Source organism: Pteronotus mesoamericanus, unplaced genomic scaffold (genome assembly GCF_021234165.1).
Source record: "Pteronotus mesoamericanus isolate MK-2021 breed Mesoamerican mustached bat unplaced genomic scaffold, CSHL_Meso_final contig_56, whole genome shotgun sequence".
Taxonomy (NCBI): Eukaryota; Metazoa; Chordata; class Mammalia; order Chiroptera; family Mormoopidae; genus Pteronotus; species Pteronotus mesoamericanus.
The window spans coordinates 20,301,393-20,313,873 of NW_026555201.1; the positions used below are offsets into that span (position 1 = coordinate 20,301,393).

At 38.3% G+C, this 12,481-nt stretch overlaps 1 protein-coding gene across 3 annotated transcripts in view; it reads right to left on the reverse strand.

Annotated features, from left to right (window-relative positions):
- Positions 1 to 12,481, reverse strand: part of LIN7A (lin-7 homolog A, crumbs cell polarity complex component) — a 146,886-nt gene that overhangs the window by 95,943 nt on the left and 38,462 nt on the right. Inside the window, exon 2 of one of the 3 annotated variants that reach the window (XM_054580159.1) lies at positions 2,671 to 2,763. In XM_054580159.1, the coding sequence (XP_054436134.1) occupies positions 2,671 to 2,763 (93 nt within the window). Of the gene's footprint in view, positions 1 to 2,644; positions 2,764 to 12,481 lie in introns of those variants that run through there. The other 2 variants (XM_054580160.1, XM_054580161.1) reach the window with 2 other exon arrangements.

Below are 12,481 nucleotides of genomic sequence, written 5' to 3' on the forward strand. Positions count from 1 at the left end.
ATTTCTTCTGACTTTACTCTAAAAAGTATATATTGAATCTGACAACTTTCTACTACTTGTATTGTTGCTGCCTTCATCCAAGCTACCATCCTCTCCTCTCTCACTTGATCTACTTATCCTTTTATTTCTGGATTCCTTTATTTCTCCTCCTGCACACACACACTTGTATTTCCACGGCAGTCAGAGACACTTTAAAATCTAATCAGGTCAGGTCAAAACTCTCCTAGGGTTTCCTATCATGGTTAGAATGAAATCCAATGCTCTTACCATAGCCTGCTACACCTCACATAATCTGCTCTCCAGCTGCTTCTAGGTAGCCTACCTTGCTTACTTCACTGTAGACATTCTGAGTTTTGGGATGTTCCTTCCATGGACTAAGAGCATTCCTGCTTCTGGGTTTTGTAGTTGTGGTTTCCTGTGTCCAAAATGCTATAACCCCCTGATATTTTTGACTTGTTCCATTACTTCAGGCAGGTTATTTTCTTATTATCCTAATTTAATAGCACCTTACTCCTTCTCCCCTAATCCTGCTTTACTTATCTCTATAGTTTTAATACTGTCTCACATTGTACTGCATATTTATTTATCATCATTTTCTCACTGGAATGTAAGTTCCATTAAGATAAAGACTTTACATTGCTCATAAGCCAAATTTCAAGTGAGCAGAGGTACATATTTCATGTGCCCTATCCTTTAGTTATTCCTGTCGAAAGTAAAAGAAGTGATGGAATATCTAGAAATGAAAAATTGGCCAATAAAACTCAGGAAAGTGTCACCCTGTGAAGGAAGTAAAGAGTGTATAGGCGATTTTACCTTGGTCTACAGAGTGACTAACTACTGGAGTTTAACCAAGGGGAAGCCCATGGGGTTTCCATGTATCTTATACCTTTTCCACAGAGCAGCTGGTGGCCAAGAATTCATACACTTTGAGTGACTTCCTTGCAGCCATTCTCCAAATTTATATTAGGTTAAAACTTGCAGATACAATTATGGTCATTTATTCAAGCTGTGTTCATCATAAACAAAAATTAAACAGCCAACAACTTCATACGGTAAATATTTAGCACAGGTACAGTCTAAATCAAACCTTAGCAAAATCCAAATGTAACCACATTGGGTAGGCTACCGTTTAAATCTACAGTGAGAGAGGTTTTGTATGTTTCTACCTTAGTGACCTGAGTTTTTCCCACCTAATGACTACACATCAACTAGCATTGTTGCAGTAAAAGAATGTGCATTAGCCACAAGCAGAGCTGCAAAAAGGGAGGTTGATACAAACATTCCCTGAGAGGTATATGCCCTCTGCTATACCAAGCTCTCCAGGTAGTCATTAGGGTCAACTCTTTGGAGAGGATGATGGCAGGTAATCATTATTGGGGATGTCTTGCAAGGCAGGTATGTTGAATTTATGGACTTTAGGTTCTAATTAACAAATAATTTCTTAGTAACTGATAAGGAAGGGGTGATGGGCTTACTGAATATTATTTCATTCAAAAAGCATACAGCCTATATTTCTCATGGAAACTCTCTTGTAAACAATTACATTCATTAGTTGGCAAGTCCATTCCACCACAAATCAATATAAAATTCAAATAATCATTATTACATACTTGTTTCACCTTAGGAATCTTAAAACCATTAATCAAGAAAGCATTACAAATTTGTCAGAAGGGCCTATCAGCCTGTTCAGAGATTTTCCAGTATTGCACTAGACCAGCGATTTTCAACCAATGTGCCAGAAGAATTTTTAAAACAAACATCCAATACCTGACTATTTATTCAGGGGCACTGACCTCTTTTCCTTTAGATTATCAAATTAAAAAAATGACAACAGCCAACACAACATTAGCCATCTGGTGTAAATGCCCTGTCTTCAACCATAAATATATAGGTCATATAATACAGTTGCATCTTACTGGTTGTGTCTGATTGGTTAATTCTTGGTACCAGAAATCCATATGTACAATTATAGGCACCTGATTTGTTTAAAAAATCACCTTGGAGCAGAAAGGGTAGGTAATTACTATTATTATTTTTTGTAAATCAGTAAAAATTATACCTATTTTCCTCTCAGCTTGGCAAAAAAAAAAACCAACAAACAAACAAAAAACACATATTTTTTGGTGTCCAGCAGAATTTTTGTAATTAGTTTATGTGTGCCATGAGATGGAAAAGGTTGAAAATTGCTGCACTAGAGAGTAATGTCTAGTTTGAAAAACTATAACTTTACTAAGTAGGAAGTTACTCTTTCAGATTTACCTGTAAAAGACTGGCTGAATGTTCTTTTAAGAAAATCTCAGACCTTATTAATTATGATTATTTCTAACTGAATTTCCAGGTTACTTTATGTGAACTCTAAATAGTTTAAACTAGCTGTAACAGTTACCTGCAAATACGGCAGTCACTTTACTGTACGAGAAGATCAACATTTGGTTTTATATGACTGTATAAATCCTGACTGGATCTAATTTAAGAATTTAGCAGACTAAATTATATTTTATCATCTGTCCAAGGAGCTAAAAACAGAAGGCAAAGATGTAGTTCCAGTCTTAACTATTTCAACTATTCATGGGGAAAAGACATGTTTTCCGTTCAGAAGACGTATGTATGGCTGAAAATAGTTATTAGAATCTTGGTGTCATACCTCTCGAATAGCAGTACAAAACTCACTCTGAAGCACTTTTTTAAGGGACTGAAGCTTGTGCACTGGTACTTCTCCAGATTCCTGTAGTTTTTCCAGTAATTCAATGGCTCTGGCAACATCTGAATGGAAAAAAAAATCAAAATAGAAAGATCTACAGTGAACTGTGTCTCATCAGCAAAGTACCATTATTCCAACTGAATGGTAACAATGAAAATTAAGTGGAATTAACTGCAAAAATCAGAATTTATAATTCATAGTTTATTGATCTAAACTTCCATACAATTTGTCACTGAACACATGTTCTTTGATGTCATTTCATGTATGATATATCTGTCACACCAATCAGTTTAGATATTCTTTCAGAGGAGAAAGATCAGGAAACATGTCTTTTATGTATTCTGATACTCCAATAACCAAATGAGTCCTGTCAATTTTACTTTTCTTTTTATATTTTTAAGTCATGTTTATTCTACTACAGTTGTCTCAAATTTCCCCCCTTTGCCCTCCCCCACCCATCGCACCCCCACCCCCCCACAGTCAATTCCCACTCTGTTGTCCATGTCCATGGGTCACTCATACATGTTCTTTGTCTAGTTCCTTCCCCTTCTTTCCACCATTGTCCTCCTTCCCCATCCCCTCTGGTCACTTTCAGTCTGCTCCATGTTTCCATGCCTGTGGTTGATTTTGTTCGTTGGTTTATTTTGTTGAATAGATTCCCCTTACAGGTGAGATCATACGGTATTTGCCTTTCACTGACAGGCTTATTTCACTTAGTATAATAGTCTCCAGTTCCATCCATGTTGTCACAAAAGGTAGGAGTTCTTTCTTTTTTTGTTTTAATGTAGATTGATTTTATTTATTTATTTTTTTAAATCTCAAAATCCATTATAAAATATTTAAAAATTTAAATACATTATAAAGTCTCAGCAATTAAAACAACAGAACACCAGCACAGAAATAATCACGTAGATCAATGAAATAAAATGAGCATTCTAGAAACAAACATATGTATCTGTCTAATAATATATGATTAAATTGATATTTCAAATCAATGGGGAAAATAAGGCTTATTTGACAAATAAGGTGCATGAACCACTATTACTTGAAATGAAACAAATATAGAGCCCTATTTCACACATTATACAAAAACATTCAGGTGAGTTAAAAATCAGTATGTAAAATCTAAGGAGTTTTAGGAGAAAATACAAAATAATATTTTTCTTACTCTGAAGTAAAATATTCAAACCCTTTATAATTCAATATTATAAAGTAAAATATTGACAAATGACTATATTAAACATTTAAGACAATACAGTAATATACATATAAAAAAGTTAAAGGACAAGTAATAGAATAGGAAAGTATTTGTAACACATCTAGAAAAGGGTTAATAGGTTTGTTGGCTTTTTTTCTTAGGGAAAAAATTGTACAAACACTTAACCAAAAAATGGATAAAGAACACCAAAAAGTCATTTAAAGCTTTTTAAAAATAATAGAAATAGGAAGAAAATATACAAAAACAGGTATAGTTTCAACAAATAATAAAGTAACAATGAAAATAACACATCGTTGTCACAATCAGATTAATAAGTATTAAAAATATTGGTAATATCAAGTATTGGTGACTGTGAAAGGAATTGGGTATTCCTAGATTCCTAGGTTCTTCATCTTCTTAAAGCAGTCCCTTTAGCATATTTTGCAATGCGGGTTTGGTGGAGGTGTATTCTTTTAGCCTTCTTTTGTCAGGGAAACTCCTTACTTCGCCTTCCATTTTCATTGAGAGCCTTGCTGGATAGAGCAGTCTTGGTTGCAGGCCTTTGCTTTTCATGACTTGGAATATTTCTTGCCATTCCCTTCTGGCTTGTAGTGTTTCTGTTGAGAAGTCAGCTGCTAGCCATATTAGGGCTCTCTTATATGTTACTACTACTTTCTCCCTTGCTGCCTTTAGGATTCTCTGTTTGTCTTTGATAGTTGCCATTTTAATGATGATGTGTCTTGGAGTGGGCCTCACTGGGTTCCTCTTGCATGGGACCCTCTGTGCTTCCTGGTCTTGTGTGACTTTTTCCCTCCTCCAACTAGGGAAATTTTCCATCAATACTTTTTCAAACAGGTTCTCTATCCCTTGTTCCTCTTCTTCTCCTTCTGGTATCCCTATTATATGAATATTATTATGTTTCAGGTTGTCCTGCATTTACCTCAATGCCTCTTCATTCTTTTTTAGTCTTTTTTCATTTTCTTGCTCTTTCTGGGAGCTTTTTCTACCTTGTCCTCCAGCTCACTGATTCAATTCTCTGCTTCATCGAGCCCACTTTTGATTCCTTCTACTGTGTTCTTCAATTCAGAAATTGTACTCTTCATTTCCTCTTGACTCTTACTGATAGTTTCTATGTCCTTTTTCATGCTGATACAGTTTGCACTAAGTTCCTTGCAGTTTCCCTGTTGTTTTTGGTAATTCTCTCTGAGCTCATTGAGCTTCCTCAGAACTATTGTTTTGAACTCAATATCTGATAGTTTACTTGCCTCTGTTTCATTTAGCTCTCTTTCTGGGGGTTCCTCCTTTCCCTTCAATTGGGGGGTGTTTCTTTGACTTCTCATTATTTGTGAGACTCTTCTCTTTTGCTTCTGCTTCTAAAATTGATCTGTCTTGACTTCCTGACTTTGTGGTGTGAACTTCTATGGTAGGAGACTGTTGTTTTCTCTTTCTGGACCTGCCTCTGATGATGTCAGATGTTGACCCTGTCTGACCTTAGGTAGTCTGTTCAAGACTTATAAGAATCTACTGTCTGTGACTGTCCCCTTCAGTCATTAATCCAGTCACTCTGCACTTAGCAGTTAGGCTTGGACACCACAGGGCAGGGCAGATTCCCCTGTGGGTGGGGTTATTGGGTCCTCTCACACTGATGCCACTCAGGGGAATGGTCTGCCTGAGCCAGATGGTTGCTACCCTATGGGGGAAGAGTCAGCACTGGTATCCTGCCAGCTACTCTGTCCTGTTCTCTCCCCAAAGCCTCTGTCTCCAGTCTCTCCTCAAGAGTCTCTAGACCACTCTGCACCCCCTTTAACCAGGGATCTACTATCTGTGGTTGACACCCTGTACTCAGCAGTCAGGCTTTAGCACCACCAGGCCAGGGCCGAGTCCCTCCTGGGGGTGGAGTTATTGCATCCTCTCAGGCTGTTGCCACTCAGGGAAGTGGTCTGACTGAGCAAGACTGCTGCTACTGTATGCGGGATGAGTCAGGACCAGGATCCTGCCAGCTACTCTCTCAGTTCTCTCCCCATAGCCTCCTTCCCTAGTCTCTCCTCAGGTGTCTCTAGCCCACTCTGCCCCCGCCTTTACTGGAGACCAGGGTAAGTGGCTGCAAATAAAAATTTATATTTTGGCTCTTTAAAAAGCTCTTTGTGCCTACAGCTGCCCATCTCTGGCAGAGAGCAACCCTGCCGCTTTCACAGCTGGTTGTTATCTGGGTACTTTCTGGGCTCTGGTGCTGTAGGCTGGAGATCCTCGCTTATGGTTTAGACCCCGCTCTTCTCAGGGGGATCCAACTGGCCGTTTCAATATCCTTCTGGTGCTGCCATCCATAGGCACCACCCCTGCCTTATCGAGTCTACCACACTCCTTACTAGTTAGGTTGTGCTAAAGCTGATTCTTCTGTCTGTCTGATGTTATAAGGCCCCTCTTTCACTATTGTTCAGTTGTTTTTTCTAGGTGATTCCTCCACAATATAGTCGTAATTGGTCCTGGGAGGAGGTCAGCATGACTTCCATTCACTCTTCTACCATCTTGATTTTTCTGAGTCCTGTCAATTTTACTTCTAAGATTTTTTTTCAGTTTAACCATACCACATTTTCTCATATCTGCAATTTTACATTTATTAGTATAATGATTTGATTAATGTACATCCCTTAAACTTGTCTATAAACTCCAAGAGGGTAGGAATTTATCTGGTTTGGCCAATACTGCTTCCCAAGTCAGGTATCTTACAGCGAATAAATATTTGAAAGTAAATGAATGAATTAATGGGCTTCCTCCAATTCACTGACATTGCGCTATACCAAGCCTTCACCATCATCTCTCCTCTGGCCAACTGGAACCATTTTTTTCCTCCTCCAGCCTCTTCATATGATTCACAAAGTTGTCTTCCTAAAATAAAAATTTGGCCATGTATCCAATTACCAGCTTCTAGGACAGTACCAAGCAAAGGAGATTTTAATAACAATTAATTTAAATACTTCTCTTTCATGCAACAATATCAAAGGTTAAGTATGAAGAAAAGGTTTTTTTATAGCCATAGCTTTAAAACTCCCACGTTGGTTCTGCTTTGCCAAAAGAACATGATATGATGAAATGCCATAGGCATTTTAAAATGCCTATGGTGATCTTTTTTCCATGTGTTGCTGTATGCAGTCAGTGACTTGCTGAAAAGTCACTTAGGCATGTATGTATAAAATAGGTTTTCAACCCATACATGGTTACTTCCAGAAAGTGTTCCATATCCCTGCCATTAGATTACAAATTTGTTCATCCATCCATCTATTCATCCATCCACTAATTTCCACATGTGTTCCTATTAGACATGGTTCTAAGTTTAACAAGAAGACTATGACACTTCCTTTCTGAACTCACTACCAAATGAGAAAGGAATAGCTACCTAAGAGCATAGCTACCTAAAATAAAATTGTTACCACCTCAGATTTCAGGTGGGGTTTTCATAGGTGTATGCATCTAACCAAAGAATAAAACCAGTAAGTGACTTTCCCTTGACATATTGCCAATCATGGCCCAAAAAAGCACAAATCATGAAATCAATGTGATACTACCAGTTTCAAAAATTTGTCTCTTTTTATCTAAGTTAGAAGTCAACATAGTCAATTGAACAACACCAGCCATATCCACATTCAATGGGGTTCCAAGCTAAGAATTTTACACATTTCTAACTGCACAAAAGACTCTACACCTAGACATCCTCAGATATATGAAACTCTCAAGGTGTTTAAAAATGAGCTATTTTTTTAACCCTGAAACTAGCTCTTCTTTTCCTATACTCCATATTTTTGTTACAGCCTCCCCAGCCTGTCTCTCATGCTAGGCCATGGTATCGTCTCTCACATTCACCTCCAGGTGATGCTAAAGTTCAGCAGTTACTCAGCAAGTACTGAAGACTTTTTCTGAAAAATGCTTCTTGAATGGAGCCCCTTTGCTTCATTACTTCAGGGAAGTCTTTATTATCTTTTACCTGTAGTACTGAACATCTTCTAACTGTTCTTTATATTAACCTTTTCTTTTTCAGTCCATCCTCCACACTGCTTCCAGAATGACTGTTCTGAACGATAAACCTCATCATTATGCTCTCCTTCATAAAACCTTGTCTGGCTTCCCACTGCCTACACGGTGAAGCTCAGACCACTCAGGGTTATACACAAGGCTCTTAACAACTGCCCTCCTCTGACTCATCTCTAGAAACCTCCTCCTGCCCATCTTATACTTTGGCCATCCAAATTTTTTGTTATTCTAGAACATGCCACAGAGGTCATGCCTCTGTAACTCTGCACATATCATCCCCTGACCCTGGAATGCAATTCATTCATTCATTCATTCATTCATTCATTCATCTAGTGTCACATTAGGGTCCCATTCAAGCACAGAGAGTCCCATTCAATAGGAACCCAATGAGCCCCACTCTAAGACACATAGGAGTTCCAGGAATTGTTCTGTGCATAGGACACATAGTAGTAAAGGAGACAGTAGGTTGCTCTAGGTTGCTTTAAATTTCATGGAATTTACAGATTTGAGGGATCATAGACATGCAATAAAGTGTGCATGTGCTATAAAAGATGTACTACAAGTCAGTGCATGATGACAAAGACATTTATCATCATCCATGAAGTCAGAGAAGACCTCTTTGTGTCAGTAACAACAGCTAAACAGAGTCTAGGTAGGAAGTGCAGGTGGGAAAAATTGGTAGAATGTTCTAGGAAAATAAATGCAGACTGAAGTCTTGTCAAGAGAGTATGGGACATTCAGAGAACAGAGGGGAGTTCAGTATGGCTGAAGCTGAAACCAGGGCAAGAGCAACAAGAGATGAAGCAGAGAGGAAACACACCATGGAGGGTGTTTTACGTCACCTACAGAAGACTTGGCTTACATAGCATCTCCTTAGATATGTCTTCCCGGATTCTCCAAGGCATATTTAGTTACTATCATATCTGTATTCCTACAGGTCTTTGTTCACTCATCCATTGTAATAATTATTACTCTCTGCAATACCTGTTTGCAAAATAAAAGATACCCTTGCAAATCTATAAGCTTCTTGACCTGTCAGGAACAATATTTTATTTGTTATTGCATCCACAGTTCAGTACAGAGTACTTAACAAATATTCGGTATTTGATACATATCTGTTGAATGAATGATAGATTAATGAATGAGACTGACTCAGAAAGGCACGAGTCAGAGATTTACGTCTTGGTGGACACGTAACTTCTCATGAGACCAGACCAGCAGCTTGGTTAAAGCTGGCTTGGGTCTGGTGTAGGGCAAGCCTGGATCTGTAGGCTAAGGGGTATTGGGTGAATACCCAAAAGTTCAGAAAAGGTAAAAATCTGATATTCATGAGCTTTCAACCTTGGATGCACATTACAATGATCTGGAGTACATTTTAAAATGAATAATGTCTGAGACCAACCGCAAACAAATTGAACCAGAATATTCAGAACAGTGGCTCTCACGCTTGGCTACAGATTAGTATCAGCTGGGGAGCTTTAAAAACCATAGATGGCTGGGTTCCACCCCCAGAGACTGATGTGATTGGCACAGGGTGAGGTCTTAGCATGAGGCTTCTTAAAGCCCTCCAGGTAATACTAAAGTTCAGCTAAGGATGAGAACCACTGGCCTAGTTGGCATGGCTATTTTTATCGCCTCTATGTGATTTTCATGTGCAGTCAGGGTTGAGAAGCTCTGGTACAGATTATTGATGGTTCTAAATCATGAATGTGCCCAAGAACAATCTAGGTGAACTTATTACAATGTAGGTTCTTTTTGCCTCAACTCCAGCGTAAAGAGATTGATTCAGGAGGTGTGAGACTAAGGCTCAAAAATTTACCTCAAACAAATGCTTGGTGATTCTGAAGTTGTTGGTTCACAGACCCTGTTCGGAGAGAAAGTGAAATGATCTTTCAGGTTTCTTTCAGCCCCAAGCAGTGCAGGAACTCTTGTATTTTCTGTTATTCTTTAAGACCTTGATGTAACAGGATGTTGAATGAGATTCTTCCAGGAATCTCAGAATTATTAATAAAAGCTCATGCATAAGAGTAATTAGTGGTAGTTACTACCCACCTTCTAAACCAGTATTCTTTAACAAAGGCTGCTTATGAGAATCACTTGTGGAGTTTTTAAACCAGCCTTCTATTTCAGACCAATTAAATCAAAGTTTCTAAAAGAGGGATCTAGTCATCAGGTTTTTTTTAAAGCTTCCAGATGATTCCTACAACCATCCAAAGTTGAGAAATATTGTTCAAAAAAGAACCATCAAAGAAACTAGACACACTCATTAAGATATTAAAAGCTGGCCCAGCCCTGTTACAGTGCACTATAGACCATTTGCAATTCTTATTAAGACATAATTGTGAGATGAAAGAAAATTCAGGAGGAATTGCTAAATCATTAACTTGGGACACAGTATTAGGTCTTTTTCTTCCCTTCCATCAAATAAATGAGAAAGAACCCATTGTAACCATTGCGGGTACCCGCAAGAAGGGAGACAAGAATCTCTTTCCTGGTTGCACAGGCAATGGACTTGGTGACCTGGCTTCCATCTCTGCCTATCTGATCAGAAGCACAGAACAGAGAAGCAGTGCCTGCCTGGGCCTGAACCAGCTTGCTCATACCCACACAAAAGAATCTAGTATTGTGAGGTTATGAGACATGCAGCAGCTGCTAAAGGCCAAAAGAAGTCTAAAAACCTAAAGTGAAAAAAAGTGATTTTTAGGTCCCTCCAGCCCAGACCTGGCTGCTGCTGCAAACAAAGAGGTGGTGAGTGATGAACTATATACGAGACGGCAGTTTTAAATGGAATTCTGATTCCCTTTAGCTCTGTAAAAGTGCCAGAAACCTGCAAGGCCTGGATCTGGAAGGCAGCAAAAGAAGCCTTTGAGTCAGCAAAATATTTGTTCTTAAAACTATTGCAATAAAGTTTGTGTAGTTTATTTGTGAACTCCCTTAAGGTTCTTATTCAGAACTTCCTTACACTTATTTTATGGAACTATTTTACCAGATACAATTACTGATGTAGTAGTCTAGGTTTATTAGTGCAGCTCAGATGAGGAGGAATATTAAATAAGGAGACTGGGGAGGCTGATTTACAAACATAACAAAAGCAAGAAGATCTCGGAAACCAACTCCTCTTGTCTGCCAGCTCTCTGGTTCATACCTCTATCATTTATCGCATAAACAAAATACTTCAGTATTATCCTTGACTCCTCACTCTTTCTTATACTCTGCACTCCATTAATCCTCACTTCTAAAAGCAACACTAAACTCTTACTTACTGTCTATGAAACAGGGGTCACTCTACGCTAAAAGCTTCATCTTCTAACCCATTTTATCCTTATAACAACCTTATGAGTTAGTAAAAATCCACATTATGCAATGAAAAAAAAATTGAGGCTTATAGAGAATTTAAGTATCTCATTAACAAATAGGAGACCTGGGTTTGGTATCTGAATCTAAGTGAATCTAAACCCTGTGCCTTTTATTTTTATTCCAATCACAGCTTTTCTTTTAGCAGCTTTTTCCTTCACCATTTAGTACTTTTATAATGGCTCTGTGCTCTGCAGGCTTCCTTGATCAGAGGCTGAGCTCTTTATCTTCCTTCCCTCAATAAACATTAACCACTATCCATTTACCAATGCAGGCATACCTTGGATATATTTCGAGTCAGGTTCCAGGCCACTACAATAAAGCAAATATAACAATAAAGTGAATCATAGTATTTTGCTGGTGGCAGACCTTGCCTTCAGTTTGTTAAAAAAAAAAAAAAAAAAATCAACATCTGTGAAGCGCAATAAAGTGAGGCACAAGAAAGCAAGGGATGTCTATATACCTCTCTCAGGCAGTACTCACTGATCATCAGAACCACCTGAAGAGCTTTTAAATGCTATGGAGAAAGGGTTCTCAGCCTTGTCTATCCACTGGAATCACCTGGGAGCACTGGGAAAAATAAAACTAAAAAACAGATACCTAGATCCTTCCCATATATATTTCTAATTTCATCGCTGTGGGGTATGGCTGGACATCAGGGTCTTCCGAGCTCCCAGTGGTTACACTGTGTGGTTATGTTGAGAATTGTTAATATGGACTCTCAAGCTACATCCTGGAGATTCTAATAACAATGTTATCATTATACTAATTGCTGTCACATAGAGTGCTTAGTATGGCATTGATCTAAACATTTTCCTTCTCTTAACAGCACTATGAGGTAAGTACTATTATCATCCCCATTTTACAGAAAAGGAAAATGAGACCCATGACATTAAAAAGTACCTCTCCAAGGAAAGAGCTAGTAAGTTGTAGAGTTAGGATTTGCATCCTGGCAATATAGCTCTAGAATCTGGGCTGCCTTTAAGAAGTGGCTTCAGCAATCCATGTTCTTAAAATCATTGCCAGCACTGATCTCCAAGGCCGTTCACAGAGGTTATGCTAATCTGAGCAACAAATCTGTGCTAGAAGGCTAAAAGTATTGGTTCTCAGATTTTAGGTAACATAAAATTTAACACTGGACCATTTACTAAAAATTGAGATTTAAAAAAATGAGATTGAGAATAGAGCCTTGAAATCATTTT